We start from the raw sequence: 18950 nt of genomic DNA on the forward strand, positions 1-18950 counted from the left end.
CTTTGACTTAGCCATTTCACAATGGTATCCGTTGCACATTGTTTGCTATAGCTAGTGAATGACAGTAACCTATGTCTTCTTTATTAATAGTTTACTTATCATGAAATTGAAGAACATCTGTAGAATAGTATACAGCCCTAAAAAAAAACAGTGAGGAACCCCCAAGTGCTCATAAAGCCCAATCCGAGGGAGTATCAGTTGAAAAAGATAAAACTGGAAGAAAAAACTCTGGAGAAGAGTATGTGTGTGTGTATCTGTTCACACACATATGCGCTGTACATACATGCATTTGCTAATGTATACACAGAATATCTCTAGGAGATACACAAGAAAAAGGTAACATACTGGTTACCTCTGGAAAAGGAACATGGGGGCTGGGGAACAGAGGTGAGAGGGAGACTTTTCGACCTCTTTCTCCACTTCCTACCCTCTTGAACTTTGAGACCTACATTTATTTACTCCTCAGACAAGTAAATATAATTAAAACCATCATAAGGGAAGGAATAGGGAGGGTGAGAAACTAGAAGCAGATTCTATGCTAATAATTAAGCTGATCGGTAAGGAAACAACTTGTATATTTTAAGAGTACTTAACTCTACTTTTTAAAGTGAATTTCCATTTCATTTCACTTAAGATTATCCTCTTGCAGAAATGATGCCCTTGGGCTGATAGAAATGAATATTACAGTAGGAAGCATAAATAGGTATAAACTATTTAAAGGGCAAGCACTCTGAGGTTTATCATGTGGGATGTTAGTAGATATTACTGGATGAGATGGTTTGGGGGGACCCTTATTCCAAGCTTGAGGATTTAGTGAAACAGTATAGAATGTCGGTAATCACAGACTGACTCAGGAATACTAAACCATGCCATTCCCCGCTGCTTGGTGGTATCTGCAGAAATGGAAATGGAGTGTTTATTTCTGACATCGTCAAAGGTGGAGCTGCAGACCTGGATAGGAGACTGATTCAGGGAGATCAGATCTTATCTGTGAACGGGGAGGACATGAGAAATGCCTCACAGGAGACGGTGGCCACTGTCCTCAAGGTGAGTCCTCGGGCTGCTGTCGGCCCGGCTGGTATAACTGAAGTCCAGAGGGAACCGTTCTAATCTAGCTTGGTGATAAAAATGGGTTGACTTTATACTAACTCTAGTTTTCACGAGAGAGCTAATCTCTGGTTATTTTACCCCATCATAAATAGCTTTACAAGAAAGCTATTATATTGACTAACAGGACTGACAAGAAACCTCTTGGAGAATTTCTGAGCTACTTTTTCTGCTTGTGAGAAACCAGGTACCCATGATTACCCTCTAAATGCTCTAAATGCATTAGATGTGGGTAAGTTCTCCCGGCATCAAAAAATTCATCCTTCTCTCTCTAAAGCTATATTGTCATGAATGTACCAAATTCAGCTTTTATTGCTGGAGGGACCATTAAAAGATTATCTAGACCAATTTCCGTTTCACAAATGAAGTTTGAAAAAGTAAAGCAGGGTGTCCAGGATGACAAGGATCTGCTTGAGTGGTTTTCCCACCACCGATGCTGTTTCTCACCGAAGTTGTAGAGGTTAGGTTCAGAGTTCCCTTCCAAGTGTCTCTGCCGCATGGACACAGCCTCCCTTGGAGGAAACTGATTAATAAAAATTCTTGTAAATTTCCATGCAGCTGTAACCAGCTGCATTTCACACTGTTTCACACATAGCTGTGGAAGCTTTTGCAAAGACAAATGAACCTTGTTTATTTTAAAATCCTGATTTCCTAGTATAGTCAGCTATGAGTTACGACTTACAAGGGAATTTGTTATCTGTAAATTATCTCTATGATTTTTCTGTCCTCCGTTCACCACTTTTTCTTCATTATTTCACTGCTTGTGAATACTTTCATCAGAAGGGAGAAGGAAGAGAATTGAAATGTAATCCTCTTACCATAGTTAAAAAAGTCATGAAGTTACGAAGTGAATACCACGGAGTTGATGAATTTTGTTATTTTGTGTGGGGTTTTTTTTGTTTTTTTGGTTTTGTTTTTTTTTTTTGATTACTGATTTACCTTTAACCCCTCTTGTTTTCCACCCATTTGCAGTTTTTGGTGCAGAGATGAATGGAAGCTCTGCCATGATAATTTAGCATGTGAATGCTGTTTCTTACCTCTCTTCTTGTCCTCCCAAGTGTGCACAGGGGCTGGTGCAGCTAGAGATTGGAAGACTCCGAGCTGGTTCCTGGACCTCCTCGAGGAAGACCTCACAGAATAGTCAGGTTGTTGATGGCCTCCCGTCAGACTGACTCACTCACCTATCCCCACTGGGAGAAAGCCCCCCATTTCATAAATGATTGGAAATAATGTGTACTAGACAGCATATTCACAACACCATGTTCAGTGCATTTTAATGTGTTTGAAATAAAAATGAAAGGTGGAATGGAAATTTATTAATATTCGTTAATCCCTAGATTTTTCTCTTCTTTATTGCTCACCAGTGTTTCCTTAGAACCACTTTTCTCGTCCACTAGTAGTTCTGTATTGCCTACGCATGCATGCATGTACACAGCTGTGTTTATTTAAAAAAAAAAAGAAAGAAAGAAGCAACATCTGGTGGCAATTTGACCCTCATTAGCACAACATTGTTCCATTCATTCAATTAAATATTGCTGTAAAGTTAACTTGTGAATAGCCACTCACACATGCTGAGGGCAATTAATGGCATATTCCTAAGAGAGCGAAGTGTAGGGGTTTCTCTGAGAGGGAGGCCTTAATGGGTGATATTTTGTAGGTTAGCAAACATCTTGCGTTTATTTGCAAGGCTGATGTAAGTGCCACTTTTTGTTTTTAACAAAGTATATTTCAAAGTTTGGGGTTTTAGTTTTGTCTTCATTATAATGGCTGACAAAATCAAGATGGTAGACTACATATTTGTCCCATTTGGTACATAATGAAGCTGTAGAAACTTAACTTGTGACCTCCATCTCCTTTGTGAGTTATGGATGAGCTTTTTTTTTTTTTTTTTTTTGAGGTGAAAAGCATGAGTTTTGGTCTTCTCCCTGGTTGCCTTAGACTTAAAGCCTCTCCAGAGCTTTTGTTCAAAAGTCCTTCTGAGTTAGTGATTAGCCCACAGGTGTTTCTGGAATGCTTCATTGGTGTTAGAAAATGGGTAAAAATACCATTGTTCAGCTAGGATCGCAGACAAGCTGTCTTGTCTTAGAGAATCTGCAAAACAGTGAAACCCAGTAAACATCATGTTAAGCTTAGAATATGTTTTCTCTTTCATTTCTGGCCAGTGCAATGAGCAGCAAATATCATGGGCACTAAGACTCAGAGCTGTGGTGGGACTCCAGGAACAAATGGTTGATGATGAGTCTGAGCAGACTTGTATTAACAGTGGAAACTTAAGATGCAAAAATAGTTGTCTCAGCTTCTTTCTTAGTGGGAGGTTCGCTTGTTGAGTGATTTCACTAAAGCCTTGTTGTACGCAGGTTAGAATTCAGACTGAACCATACTGGGGATAAAATTTTTCTTCCTTGGAGAATATAGGAGGGTACCAGAGAGGAGGCTCCATTGGATCTCATTCCACAAGGAGTTTGATAGGTTGAAAAGAGGGAGAAGGGATCCCAGACAGATGGAACAGCATATGCAAAATCCCAAAGGGATACAAAGAATTCCAACATTTTAAGAAAAGTTTGAACTGAAGGATGAGGTAGTAGATAGAACTAGATTTCTGTCCTTGAGGAACATGTGTAAGAACGTCTTAGTGATTAATAAAGTTCACACTCAGGTTAAATACAGAGCTAACAAATTTAGAAGCTCTATTATTAAATGTCAATAAAACCATCATCACCAATTAGCTGATCTATGAACATGAGCTGTCCTATTTTGGAAACCTAAGACAAAGTATCAAACACTTTTTTTTTTTTTAAAGATTTTATTTATTTATTTGACAGACAGAGATCACAAGTAGCCAGAGAGACAGGCAGAGAGAGAGGAAGGGAAGCAGTTTCCCTGCTGAGCAGAGAGCCCGATGCAGGGCTCAATCCCAGGATCCTGGGATCATGACCTGAGCCAAAGGCAGAGGCTTTAACCCACTGAGCCACCCAGGCGCTCCAGTATCAAACACTTTTATCTAACCTTCTTGCACAGAATTTTTACCTTTGGGGGTAGAAGTTTAATTCAGTTTTAAGAAAAATAGTAAATATGTTTTATCCTTACTTTGTCCTTAAAATTTTGGCTGAGGTGATCTGAGAGTCTACATTGATATTTGGCTCATTGAAAGAAGGCTCATAGCCAGCTGTGAAAAGGAAATGTCTTCCATTATCCAGAGCTGAAGACCAGCCCATGACCTAACCAGAGAAAAAGAGGATCCCATTCCCAAACATTTCTACCTTCAGACCCTGTAGGGGCGCATATTTCTTTCTAGGCAATTATTATTTTTTTTTTAAGATTTTTTATTTATTTATTTGACAGAGATCACAAGTAGGCAGAGAGGCAGGCAGAGAGAGAGAGAGGAGGAAGCAGGCTCCCTGCTGAGCAGAGAGCCCGACGCAGGACTCGATCCCAGGACCCTGAGATCATGACCCGAGCCGAAGGCAGCGGCTTAATCCACTGAGCCACCCAGGCGCCCCCTTTCTAGGCAATTATAAGATAGGGAGGTAAACGTCTTCTTCTGAGGGCCAAGGAGAATTATCATTTGTTAGACTTGGCCTAGAGAAAGTGGGTTCATTAAGGGGAATCTTCTGTTCTTGGGGCCACCGGGCCTCTTTTTTACAAAAGTCTTTCCCCACCAACCAGAAAAAAGTGCCTGTATTCTGCAGAGGAAGGTGTGTACGGAAAATCACTTGAGAAATCTTTTCCTCGGATAACTGAGGGAACCCCTCCAGGCACAGTTCATATTTATAAAGGCTGTGGTAAACACATTGTTCTAAGATTTTTTTTTAGCAAACATTATAATGTGCTGTACTCCCTCAATTCTGAATATTATAGCACTATTGATTTAAATCCTATCCTTTCAGGAAAATATAGAAAACACTCCTTTAAATATATATACCCATTGTGAAGTGTATGATGTCTGTAACTTACTTGAAATGAATTTTTAAAAATTGGTGAATAGATGAGTGGTTATGTGATAAAGAAAATCCAGCAAAATATTGATGGTGGGATCTAGGTGGCATGCATATGAATGTCTACTGTATAAGTCACCTTTTCTGTATGTTTGAATATTTTCATATTTAAGGAATCAAAATATTAACTTACATCATAGAACTAAGAAAATGGACCATATTATAATTTATCAGATTATAATTGTGATCTTAGGTTTAGCTTAAAATTTTGAGGCAATTAGGCATAACCTTGATAATTTGGTAGAAAACATTCTTTATTCATTATTGGTTACTTTTTTGGGTAAGGAGGTTTACATTACTTTCTGCATTGGAAAGGTCCTCCACTGTGTATATGATTCTTATTGACTAGCTACTAGCCTTACATGTCTATAAAATGTAGACCTCAAATATATATTTAAATGAATAAAAGGACAATAATGGAAGTGTAACAGATTGGGTTCAATTACCACTGACTCCAGGAAAATCTCTGAGAAAAAAAATTTAACCCATTCCTAAAACAATATATTCCCTTCATATTTGCTGCTTTCTCCTATAACTGAGGAGAAAGTTTCTTTTAGTCAAGATTTTATGATAGTTGTTTTAGCAAAATAGATCATGTAATTTGGGTAATAAGGTAATAAATGTTGACTATAGCCCCAAGTGACACGTAGTGCTATTAACTGATTATATATAAACACTAAAAATCTAGGAAAATGTTTTTTTTATTTCGTGGGGAGCAAGAAAGGCTTAAACTATTGCATGTTTTCTGTCCTGATGATTGAAACCATATATAAAAGCTCATATAAGAGAGAAGGCAATGGAAAAATGTCAAATGGGATTGGGTTAGAGAGGTAAGAATGTGAGTAGGGGTACTTCTGTTTTCTCTTTTAGGCTCTACAGAATTTTCTGTCACATGGTTATGGCTATTTAAGTAATTAAAATATTAAGTCTGAATTTTTAAGACCAAGTCAGTGTCTGAGCACAGCTGACGACAGGCTTTCTTTCCAGGGAAGCCAACACAGCACCCACAGCAGCTTCCATCCCTCCCTGGCTCCTGTCATCACCAGCCTGCAAAACCTGGTCGGCACAAAAAGAGCTCCAGATCCTTCCCCCAAAAGTTCAGGTATGACTTGGACACACCTCCAGCAAAACTCTCCTGTGACCCCAATTTTTTAAAATAATAATATTTTTAAAAAACAATTCTTCACCCTCAATTCAGATACGTTGAAATCTTCAAATATGTGCACCTAAGCCCCAAGCTTGATGAAAGCCTGTTCTAAAGGAAGGAAAGCCATAGAGACTCATTTTGGGAATATGCCTTTAACTGTACACAAATCACATGAAAAACAGGAAAGCGGAAATCGAAGCTACTTCATAAAGGAAAACTATTTCCCAAAGAGAAAAATTTCAAATGACAGGTCACTTGAGGAAAGTAAAACACATATATACCTTTGCAGTTGGGGCAAGGCAAGGGGTCTTTTCAAGCCTTTCCTTGAGGAGAGGCTTGTTTTCTATTAAGGCAGGAAAATGTACAGTGACACAAAAATAGCCCATCCCCCAAACCATTTAGGCTCATATCCTGGGCAGCTGCTGGTACCTCCCTCAGCTTCTGTCGGACCACGTGATTATGACCACATCTACCTCAGACAGAGGGCCTCTTAAAATAGCCCCTAACCAATAGTCACCAGTTTGGATTTTGAGAAAGTATATAAAACCTATTTGTATTCTCTCTTGAAAGACCTAGAAAATGATACTATTTTCTTAATAGTAATATTTTTATAGGAGAATATTAAATCCTAGCTGTGTTATCTCTTTATATTAAAAAGTTAATTGTGTTGCTTCATTATTTATAGGCACAGATATGGGACCAAGGACTGTTGAGATCGTCAGGGTAGGTCATTAATTTTGCTATTTTTCTGATTTGTGTTCTACTTCCCTTAAAATGTGTATTTTTTCCTCAGTACAATTTGTTGGATTGAAAGTGTGCTCTTTTAAGTTACTAAAGGCAATAAATGGTCTGTGTTAAGAAACAGACTTGGGATAATACAGTAAAGGCACAGAGAAAACCATTGTGAATTTTTTGGTATGTTCCATCCACTGTGTTTTGTGCATGTGTTTAAGTTCTATGAAACAAACCAAAGGAAAAAAAATGGTATTATATTAAACATACTTCGATAGCTTGTCTTTTTCACTTTTTTTTTTTTTTTAAGATTTTATTTATTTATTTGACAGAGAGAAATCACAAGTAGACGGAGAGGCAGGCAGAGAGAGAGACAGGGAAGCAGGCTCCCTGCTGAGCAGAGAGCCCGACGTGGGACTCGATCCCAGGACCCTGAGATCATGACCTGAGCTGAAGGCAGAGGCTTTAACCCACTGAGCCACCCAGGCGCCCCTTCACTTTTTTTTTTTAAAGACCTTATTTATTTATTAGAGAGAGAGTATATGTGAGCAGAAGTTGTGGGGGGTGGGAAGAAGAGTATCTCAAGCAGACTCCATGCCAAGCATGGAGCCTGATGGGGGACCTGATCCCAGGACCCTGAGATCACAGCCTAAGCTGAAATCAAGAATCAGACACTTAAACAATTGAGCCACCCAGGTGCCCCTGTCTTCTTCACTTTAAAGGATGAAATTTCAGCCATGCTAGTATTTTTTTTTTACAGCACACAGCCTGGTTTTTATGGATTGCATAGTATTCCATCATATAAATGTGCTATACTTAAATCAACTTCCTCCTACTAAACAGCACATTTCTCAACTTTTGCTCTTTTATTTTTTTTTAAGATTTTATTTACTTATTTGACAGAGATCACAAGTAGGCAGAGAGGCAGGCAGAGAGAAGAGGAAGCAGGCTCCCTGCTGAGCAGAGAGCCCAATGCCGGACTCGATCCCAGGACCTTGGGATCATGACCTGAGCCGAAGGCAGAGGCTTTAACCCACTGAGCCACCCAGGCACCCCTCAACTTTTGCTCTTTTATAGCAACATCTTTGTTTTTCTTTTTCTGTCTATATCATGGGTAATTTCCTGAGGACTCATTCCTAGAAATGCAGTTGTTGAGTCAAAAGCCACACTTATTAAAGGCTTTTACACATATTGCTAAATCGCCTTCTTGAAAAGATTGGGTGAGTTGTATTTAAATTCATAAAGTTGTCAATCCTGATTTTCAGACTCCTGTGTGATATCCAGAATATTGGAAAGTACTTTTGTTCTGATCACTTTCAACCATTAAATTTGGGATTCAAGAAGTACTTACAAAGAAATGATGACCTTGTTATAATCATGGTTCAACTGCAGTGAAGAGACAACCCAGCATAGCTTAGTTCTCTGGAATCAATCATCACTGTGTTTGAAGACTCTCTACCATTTATCAGCTCTATGACCTTCAGCAAGTTATGCAGGTTTTCTCATCTGTGGCCTGGGGATGACAACATTTACCTCACAAGGTCAATCTTAACTGTGGATTAAGTGAGATAATGCAAGTAGTGTACTTAGCATAGTACCTAGTGTGTCATAGATGTCCAAGAAGTGGCATCCGTTATTACTAACTACAATTTGAAGTAAATTTCCTTCATTTGTTCCTAGTATCTTTCCACCAAGGGGTAACTCAGATATTCCTATGATGGGAAAGTTAAATCTGCCAACGTGTACATAATTATGGATAAATTATGAAAGCATTATGATGGATTTGAACAAAGCCAAATTATTCCATAAATTGCTCCTCATTCCAGGGTTTATAAAATATCATTTTATAGGGGTGCCCGGGTGGTGCAGTTGGTTGAGCTTCTGACTCTTGGTTTCAGCTCAGATCATAATCTCACAGCAGTGGGGTTGAGCCCCATGTCAGGCTCCAAGCTCAGCAGCGAAGTCGGCTTCAGTCTCTCTCTCCCTTTCCTTCTCCCACTCAGGCTTATAAATGGGTAAATCTTTTTTTAAAAAATATAGATATATAGATAGATAGATAGATAGATAGATATAGATAGCTAGATATAATTTTGTTTCTTTAGTCATTTCAACCACTTTTTTTTAAAACAGGTTTTTATAAAAAGCCTGCTCCCAATAACCATATTCTTCCAAACACGTTCCAAGCAGAAACTTTTGTGATGAAACACATCTTGCCATTTTGCATGCATTGCTTTGCTATTGATACCTTCAAAAAATATGACCTGAGCCAAAGGCAGTTGCTAAACCAGCTGAACCACCCAGTAGCCCCTGTGGCATGAGTTTTTAAAGCTTTTCCATATATGGTTTTGGTTGTCATTTGTTCTTTTCCCATCTTCAAACTTTATGAGGTAAAATCTTTGAAGCACACTAAGCTGTATATATTTTTAAATAACCAATTAAAACGCTAGGAGTCTTGCTACTATATAAGCCCCTTTACCCCACCCACACCACTAATTTATGCCATAGTCTTCATATGTTTACATTTACATAAACTGAGAACCCCACCAAACAATAGTGTAATTTTTACTTTCAACCATCCTGCAATTTCATTATTTATTTATTTACTTATTTGAGAGAGAGAGAGGGCATGAGCAGAGGCAGAGGGAGAAGCACGCTCCCCGCAGATCAAGGAGCCCAACTCGGGCTTGATCCCAGGACCCTGATCATGACCGGAGCCAAAGGCAGACGCTAAACCGCCTGAGCCACCCAAGCACCCCATCCTGCATATTTTAAAGAACTGAAAAAAACTGGTCACTTTTTTTTTTTTGCCTACTGAGTAGTTTAGGATTTTATCCTGGACCCCAGGAATGTTATGCTGTGTAGACTCTGAAGAGTGTTGATGTATCTGGTTTAGCAGGCAGGCAGCCCATTCGGGTTCAGGCTACGAGTTCGGTCTCATTTTTCCAGGAGCCATGGTTCACCTCCCAGCTCAGGTCTGTGTGGGTCTGTCCCTCACATGAGTGGCTTAGAATGAAGCCAGAGACTTCTGTGGCTCCCCTTCTTCTCAGGCTGTCTGTCTACTCCAGCTTCTTCCTTTCTTCTCCAGCCACCAGGGGCTCCCTCACCGGGTTCCTCTGACCTGCGAGATGGGGCAAGGGAGGCGTCCGCAGCAGAGCCTTACACTGTCACCACCTTTCTAGCTCCTCTACGGGGGCAGTGGAGGGGGGGTGAGGGGGGTCTCACCCTCAGGACAGAGCAGCCTGGAAGACAAGGGGGAGATCCACCCACTCCTGCTTTCTCTCCAGGTTTCGGCTCCCACCCACAGTGTGTGTGTCTCTTTACTTTTCCAAAGCCTCAGGTAGTTGTTTTCTGTTCTTGACTGAGTTGTCCATTTTAATCAGCAAGAGAGAGATGCTCTAGTTGAGTGAATGCCACCAGGCTGGAGCCGGAACGCCTCCGTCATTCTTTCTGTGGTTTTTAAAACACTAACCCCGGGGTACGAATGTGAGGAAAACCTGGGCAAGAGCCAGGATTGCTTCGCCACGGTCCGAGTGAATCAAGCTGCCTCACTTCCTAACCTTCGCGAATGCTTTCCGCCGCGTGTCCCTTCTCTCTGTGGACTCCCTTACCACTCCAGCGGGCGTCCTCTCGGAGCCTTTGTTGTAAGGCAGCCGTGCAGCTCCTGAGAGCCAAGTGTGTTTGTTCACACCCATAAGAGCATGATATGTGTGGCAGTTTAATCATAAACACCATATGAGAACATACTTGCCAAGTCTGCATCAAAATTGGCCACTAAACTGAGCAGTAACATAGGGTTGTTTTGTATTTTTTTGTTGTTGTTTTTACTCCTACTGTTGCCTTTTATTGAGCCTCTTCTGTAGACTTCTAAGACTGCACTCTATCATCTCATTTAATCCTCAAACCAACATAAAGATGCAAACTCTATGAGGTTAAGGAACCGCCTTAAGACCCTCCCCACCCCCAGCTAATTCAGCACTCCAGCAGAAAACGCAGGTTTCTTTCTGATTCCAAAGGCGCTGCTCTGGTGTTGCCTTGGCCTCCTGCATCATGGAAGGATTTTGTTCAACAGCTCTCTGGGACCAGTCAGGTTGTGGTTTTTTTATTAAATATATGAGCGCCGTGTTTTCCTTTTTTAGGAGCTCAGCGATGCCCTTGGAATCAGTATTGCTGGAGGAAAAGGAAGTCCCTTAGGAGATATCCCGATATTTATAGCTATGATTCAGGCCAGTGGTGTGGCTGCTCGTACCCAGAAGCTTAAGGTAAACAGAAGGAAAATGGTGAAGTGCTCACAGCATGTGGTGGGAGACAAAGTTGCAGCCATGGGCGCTTTATTTTAAAGTTGAAATTCCAACAGAGACCCATGCTGAGGGCAAAATGCATTGGAGAAAGTTGACACCTAAAATTCATTAGGTCCCTGGGCATATAAAAATATTATTGTTTGTATCAAAGCTTCCCAATGAAGGAAGAAATTGCAGCTCATTTGCAAAGCCTTCCAAACCATTTTTTGTACTTCATTCCACCCAAAATTAATCTTCACCTGAGAGAGATTTGACCTGAGAATTGTCCTTCAGCCAGAAGAATTAATGTTCTTAATGATTTTTTTTCCCCAGTGCCCCTTATTCTTAACTTAGGTAGAAAAATAAAGGAGAAAATATTTGGCTTCCTCATTAGAGCTTTATTGAACAGTTAATTTGTGTGCCCCGCTATTACTGGTGAATGGATGTATGAATCACCGCCATTGCCAAAATACAAAAGTGGCCTGCCGTGCCTTCCCCTAATCACATCTGACCCCCTTCTTGTTTCTCTGATTGGTCTGTGTTTGGGGAAAGCCATAAAAATTCCTCATGCTTCTGGAACATGCATACCCAGGAGAAACACAGGCTCTTTACAATAGCCACAAATGGGAAATATGACTTATAAAGAATTTTAAGCATTCTCCTCAAATTTAATTTTTCTTAATGATAGTGATTTTCTACCACTTTTGTACTTCCAGGTTGGAGATCGGATTGTCAGCATTAATGGGCAACCTTTGGATGGGCTGTCTCACGCGGACGTGGTTAATCTGCTAAAGAACGCCTACGGGCGTATTATCCTACAGGTACTGCCATCAATGGGACGCGCAGCTGCGCGAGGCAGATAAGTGGCGTGCAAAAAAGATTGAGCGTCACTGGCAGTAGGCATCACCGCCCAGCGGGGTGCTTGCCGATGTGAATTATGAAGGTTGAAAGCAAGAAATTATTATTTTTATTCAGAAATTCTTTAATGCCACCCATACAGGCAGTGAGCATGATTATATGAAAGCATAACAAGGGGAGAAAAATTACTCCTTGCTTCACATGATGAATCAACAAGGCTTTTAGCTTCCAGCATTCTTTTGTAAATCAAAGTTTGTGAGGAATAGGAAATGATTTCTTTTCTTATGCCCAAGAACTGTTACCGAACTGCCCAAACACAGTTTCTTCCACCCCCTTTATAGGAAGGGAAAAATACAATGCTCTTTTTCCCCGTAGCATAAATGATGGCCAGCGCTGTTAAATTCTCACTGTGTGGTTGTCATCAAATAAGGCAGACAATTATTTATCAGCTGTGGTCCCCAAGAGTATTGTCCAGATGCACGGGGAAATATAACAGAAAGTAGAAAGGAGGTGTGCTGTTCATTACCCCTCCTTATAGTTCAGCCTTCCACATTGAGATTGATAGGGGTCAGTGAGAGGTATGATACTGCAGTGAGTTTTGCTAATGAGTTTCTTCCAAAATGTATGATTATAATCGCCACACTTCTGCAGGTAGTATTGAACAGTTTACCTGTGAAAAGAATAAAACCCACCATTTAGTACCTTAGAGAGGGCTCGCTAGCCCCTCAGATCCTTCTAGCCTTTAAATAATTTCTGGGGGGCGTCTGGTTGGCTCAGTCAGTAGAACATGAAGTTCTTGATCTCAGGGTTGCGAGTTCGAGCCCCACTTTGGGTTGGGTGTGGAGATTACTTAAAAATAAAATCTTGAATATAATAATAACTTCAAACTGAAAAGCCATTGCATTGGGGAAAACCAGCTTGTGGTGCTTAACTCTCACATCTCAGTGGTCTAAATTCGAAAGGCCAAAACAGACATTATGAAAGTTAAAGTGGGGCACCTGGGTGGCTCAGTCAGGTAAGCTCCGACTCCTGATTTCAACTCAGGTGACGATCTCAGGGTCATGGGTGGAACCCCATATGTTGGACTCCGCACTTAGCGGGAGTCTGCTTAGGATTCTCTCTCTCTCTCCCGCTGCCCCTCCCCCTTCCAAAATAAATAAATACTTAAAAAAAAAAAAGGTAAAATACAGCATGTATGAAGGGGATCGTAAAAATACTGTCAGTAGTTTCAAGGGAGTTTATGCGATAGGCTACATACTATTCAGTGATTTGGGTCCCTGGGTTTCTGTGGAGCACAAACCAGAATACTGTGTGGACTGGCGTAGAGTCAGCTTCCTTTCTGCTCCTAGTCCTCACTTTCAGTGGACTTTATGCTGCCGCCTCACATTCCTCCCTCCACCTCACATCAGTTCTTGGTCAGACCCTGCGCATAGCCTTGCTTTTTCTTGTTTGTGGGCTTGCTCTTCCTTCGAGTTATGCTGACCCCTAGAGGCCTGAAAGTGCAACTCCTCAGTCTCTGACTATGGACCATTAGTTACACGGAATTTTAAAAGGAAGTTACTTGAACCAATAAGTTAATGTCAAGACAAAAAAAAAAGTCTCCCTTAGCAAAATCAGGTATTACCAGTATTTTCATACACCAATATAATTTTTACAGCACCACCTTCTTCACAAAGAAATGAGAAGCCACAATGCAAAACTAACATTAACTGCAGAAGCACCTTAAATGACAATGCACTCAAACTCTCCCATGCGGAATTAACACTTCACTCAGTCAGATTGCTACTGTTCACATACCTTAGAAAGAGTTCCTTATTTTTCCTATTTCTGTATTTTAAGGAAATGACATTTGGTTTAAAAATGCTCTCTTGCCTTAATCACTTTAGTGGGTAGTGTTATTTTCTAACCTGTGTTATTAAAAGCTTAATGGACTTCGTTGGGATTATAATCTACACAGTTATGGGTGTGGAGTTTACATGCTGCCAAAGGCTTTAGACAGAAAACTCTCATGTCCTGTGTCAAACGCCTTTCAGTTACATAGTATATTTGCCTTAGTTGAAACAATGTGCAGGGCACCTGAGTGGCTCAGTGGGTTAAGCCTCTGCTTTTAGCTCAGATCATGATCTCAGGGTCCTGGGATCAAGTCCCGCATTGGGCTCTCTGCTCAGCAGGAAGCCTGCTCCCCCCCCTTCTCTCTCTCTCTCTGCCTGCTTCTCTGCCTTCTTGTGATCTCTCTGTGTCAAATAAGTAAATATAATCTTGAAAAAAAAAAAAACATGTGTATATAGTACCAGCAGTACAGTTATTACAGCTGACTTGGCACTGGGTAATTATTTTTATTGTCAGGTGAGCCAGCCCATTGGCTGAGCGGTAGAGAAGGTTAGGTAATTGTGTCTGTTGATTTGGAAAAGACTTACGAGGGTGCATCATGCAAAGCAGTCAGCAGCCGCTGGTTGCACAAGGAAGATTAAGGTCTGAATCAGCATACAGCAGGATGGTGCAGAGGGAAAGAGTGGACGAGACGACCAACACTTCCCAGAAGCTTCTCCCCACAGTATAATTGCTGTCTCTGGGTGTTAATAAGAGGGAGATATTACTGCCCTTAAAGTCGGATGGTTTCTTATTCTCAGTGATAAATTGGTCAGTGGAGATGGATGTAGCTACATGGTGTCATTTGAAATGTTCCTATTTATATTTGCTTTTCTGGTCTGATAGTTTTGTCTGGTTAAGCTTTTTTATCTGTAGAATGACCATGAAACCGTTTTTGGGCAAAATCAGGTAACCCAGACTCTCTGCTAGAATTTTTTTTTTGGTATATCTTTGAGAACACAGAACATAAAAAGAGCACATCAGAGATTTTTATCACTAAAGGAACTTGGGAGGCTTGTTTTGGGCCCATTAAGAAATTCTGCAAACATTCAAGAATGTAGCAGAATGGGTGGATTGAGGTAGCACTGACTAAACTAGGGGTATGGTAAAAGGATGTTGGGAGAGAACATTGTAGTTGGAAATGTCCAGTAGGCAGAGGAAATGTACTGCCAATACTCGGGGAGGAACAGTAAATAAAGCCATCTGAGACATTTCAATGTCAGCATCCCCACTACCTGGCACGTTATATATCATAGATACTGATTAAATAAATGAATGAAAACAGTGGTGACAAAGATAGGACAAAGGCTTGGAGTCAACTCCAAGTAGGGAAGGCAGGAGAAGAGAGTCTGAAATCAGGGAGATTCATTAAGCATCTGTCTACAAAGTATTTTGGGAGGCCCTTTGGGAAAATTCTTCAGACCACACACACACACACACAAAAGAACTGGGCACCTGGGTGGCTCAGTGGGTTAAAGCCTCTGCCTTCGGCTCAGGTCATAATCTCAGGGTCCTGGGATTGAGTCCTGCATCGGGCTCTCTGCTCAGCGGAGAGCCTGCTTCCCCCTCTCTCTCTGCCTGCCTCTGTGCCTGCTTGTGATCTCTGTCTGTCAAATAAATAAAATCTTTAAAAAAAAAAAAACTGATATAAGAGGGTCCAACTACTAGTTTGGAGAGAGAGATGTGTTATATTTATTAAGATATTATAGAGAGAACAGTGACTTCCTTTTGAACTGTCAGTTGAAAATAGAAGAGAAAAAAGACATGAAATTAATTCAAGGGATCCGATATCTAACAGATGGGAGTTGCAAAATGAGAAACAGAAAAATAAGAAATAAACCTTATCTAAAGGTCCATGAGCCAGTTAGCAGGATAAATACCGATAAATACCTATATACATTCTAAAACTTCCGAAGAGAAAAGTATAAGGTACTTACGAAAGAACAGGAGATTCAAATGGCACCTCTTTTTCAGCAGCATGTTTCTGAGAAAATTACTTTAGGAGGGTATTCCAGTAAAAGAGCAGGTAAGAAAGAGGGAAGCCAGTGGATTCAATGCTAAGAAACGTGGAAGTCCCAGGACAGCTACATACCGAGCATAGAGATACCTTGCCCAAATTGGAGCAGAGGGAGAAGACACTCTAAGAGAAATGCCTCTCCATCAAAAGGAAAGAAGAGGAACAGATTAATTGTCTATTAATTAGTTGGTTAATTAATTATCCAGTTAATTAGAAGTTTGAGATTACTGGGAAAATTTAGGGTTCATTGTGATAAGTCTATAACAATTAAAATGAGATCATTGTTACCTTGAAGAAAATAAACTTGTACCAAGAAAAGGAAATGTAATCATACTACAGTAGTTGACTCAGTATAAATAACATTTATATAAACATTGTAAGTCATGATAATAAAACCAACACAACCAAACATCATAATGCATAAAATACCAGCGTCATGGTTATTTGGGATATATTAGTAGAGAGGAAAATATGAGAAGTAAATCTTTAAAGTTGAAATAAAAGAGATTGTTGGAAATTGTTAGAACTACAGAGGTTTGGGGCGCCTGGGTGGCTCAGTGGGTTGGGCCTCTGCCTTCAGCTCAGGTCATGATCTCGAGTCCTGGGATTGAGCCCCGCATTGGGCTCTCTGCTCAGCGGGGAGCCTGCTTCCCCCTCTGCCTCTCTGCCTACCTGTGATCTCTGTCTGTCAAATAAATAAATAAAATCTTTAAAAAAAAAAAAAAAGAGCTACAGAGGCTTAAGTATATCTAAAGAAGCACAAGAAACAAGTAGAACTTTAAAATAATGTGAAATGAAAGAGGTTGGCAAGCTAAATTTTCATCCACTGGAATATTTCATCTGTTGAAATAGGGAGTTGATAGACATCAACAAGGTGATAAATTTTAAAATAGGATTATATGCATACTACTTAGTTTATACCTCTGGAATTGAAAAGGGAAGTGTTTAGTGTGCCTCTAGAGAGTGAAAGTGTTGAATTTTTTATCATGTGCTGTACTATTTATTTTTTATCTTGTGCACATAAAAAGAAATATCCTGGAAAAATAAATAGAAAAGAACCAGGAGTCAAGAATCCAGGTTCTAGACACTTAAGGAGAAAAGAATTTTAAAAATAGCACACTTAGCAGTGAAGCAGAAGTAAATAAAGCTGGAAAAGTCACTACAACTGGTAGATGAATCTTTGGAAATCTTTAAAGAAATTGATTTTCTTTCAGAGTTGGTGGCAAGTCAATAGAGAGCAAAGGGGTAGTTGGGAGCAAAGGAGATAGAAGACACCTCTGAAAAAGAATATTAAAAATTTTACAGTAAAGCGGTGCCTGGCTGGCTCAGTTGGTAGAACATGAGACTCTTGATCTTGGGCAAGCCCCACGTTGGGTGCAGAGATTACTTAAAATCTTTAAAAGGAAAAAAGCATTCAGTGAGGATCATTGCAGTGATGCCACTGATAGTTCCGAGGCCAACCTGAGACCCACTGGAGTGGCTCATTATTTAGAGAGAGTAAAGCATGTTATTCTCTATGCCTGGAATATCCATGTCACCCCACCTCTCCCCTCTGTGAAAATCCCTCCTGTGAAATCCTTTGTTTGGAAACTTTCCAACAAAAAAGTTGGGGAATAGGGAATGCCTGGGGGGTCATTTTCCCCTGAGACCACAAACTGATCCAAAGTAGTGTCTGTGCCCCTAGCACAAGGCCTGGCCTAAAAAGTGTTGGTCACGTTGAGTGGGTTGCTGAGCTGTCCCAATAGAGTTAAAAGATACGAACTTACAGAGAACGAACCAGCATGGTTACCAGTTCGGTCCAGAAAAATTCTGCTGGAGGAGAAGGATGGATGGGCTTGGGAACGGAGAAGGTGTGTTGATGGAGGGCGCAGGAAAGCATATAAAGGCACGTTTGAGTCTCAGTAAAGGAGTGGCTTGTGAGCTGTTCTTCACCTTGACTGTGCAAAAAAGCCACTCGTCCCAGTACTGGTTCCTGGGTCTACCCCAGGGATTTCATTGGTCTGGAATGTAGCATGGACTTTGAGAGAGGGAGAGTCTAAAGCTTCCCAGGTGTTTCTAATATGTAACCAGCTGACCTATGGAGGTCATGATGGATAGAAAGCCAAGGGATGTCAGGAAGGGAGTGGTGAGCTCCAGGAAAAAGACAAAGAGCTGAAGGTTTGAAAGTTGAAATGAAGACCAGGGGAGGTTCTGTAGAACAAGGAGTCCTTAATGTCAGAAAGCTGTGTGTTTTGAGTCCTCTCACTTAACTCTTCCGTTCTCTACAAATACAGACCTTAGCTCCTTTCTTCCGAGGTGGCTGTGAGGATTAAATGAGGTGTCATGTTTAATAAAACAGTGGATTGCCAGTGGTGAGCATTAAATAAGTGCATTGTGTTACTTTCATTATAATAATGTGGGCCTGAGGTCAGTAGATGCAAACATTTCTAAAACCCTGGAAGGAATGGTTTTCCAGGCGGCCTGTGAGGTGTATGCCACTAGGTTGTGATGTCACAAGCAGTCACCTCGCCCCTTATTTTACTCCAGACTTTAAAAAGTTGGCACTTCATGGGCACCTGGGTGGCTCAGTGGGTTTTAAGCCTACGCCTTCAGCTCAGGTCATGATCTCAATAGGGTCCTGGGACTGACCCTGCATTGGACGCTCTGCTCATCAGGGGGCCTGCTTCCCCCCACCCCCACTCCTCTGCCTGCCTCTCTGCCTACCTTGGGTCTCTCTCTCTGTCCAATAAATAAATAAAATCTTTTAAAAAAAAAAAAAAAAAAGACCTCACTTTAAAAAAAAAAGTTGATACTTCTAACCATTATATTTTTAAAAGATACAATGAAGTTCATATACTCTGATGTCCCTAGAATCAGTGTCTTCAGATCCTAAATAAAAACTTGAAGCAGGTGTGTGCTTTCTACTTCATTAAATTACACCAAATGTCAGTCCTGGGACAAGGCAAGCT

At 40.7% G+C, this 18950-nt stretch overlaps 1 protein-coding gene across 10 annotated transcripts in view; it reads left to right on the forward strand.

Moving 5' to 3' along the window:
* PATJ (PATJ crumbs cell polarity complex component) overlaps nucleotides 1-18950 on the forward strand; it is a 377446-nt gene that overhangs the window by 335237 nt on the left and 23259 nt on the right. For 9 of the 10 annotated variants that reach the window (XM_059135624.1, XM_059135619.1, XM_059135627.1 and 6 more), the window contains 6 exons: nucleotides 900-1047; nucleotides 2166-2252; nucleotides 6090-6204; nucleotides 6935-6972; nucleotides 11118-11240; nucleotides 11975-12079. In XM_059135624.1, the coding sequence (XP_058991607.1) occupies nucleotides 900-1047; nucleotides 2166-2252; nucleotides 6090-6204; nucleotides 6935-6972; nucleotides 11118-11240; nucleotides 11975-12079 (616 nt within the window). The remainder of the gene's footprint in view (nucleotides 1-899; nucleotides 1048-2165; nucleotides 2253-6089; nucleotides 6205-6934; nucleotides 6973-11117; nucleotides 11241-11974; nucleotides 12080-18950) is intronic. The other variant, XM_059135621.1, reaches the window with a different exon arrangement.

Source organism: Mustela lutreola, chromosome 10 (assembly GCF_030435805.1).
Source record: "Mustela lutreola isolate mMusLut2 chromosome 10, mMusLut2.pri, whole genome shotgun sequence".
Taxonomy (NCBI): domain Eukaryota; kingdom Metazoa; phylum Chordata; class Mammalia; order Carnivora; family Mustelidae; genus Mustela; species Mustela lutreola.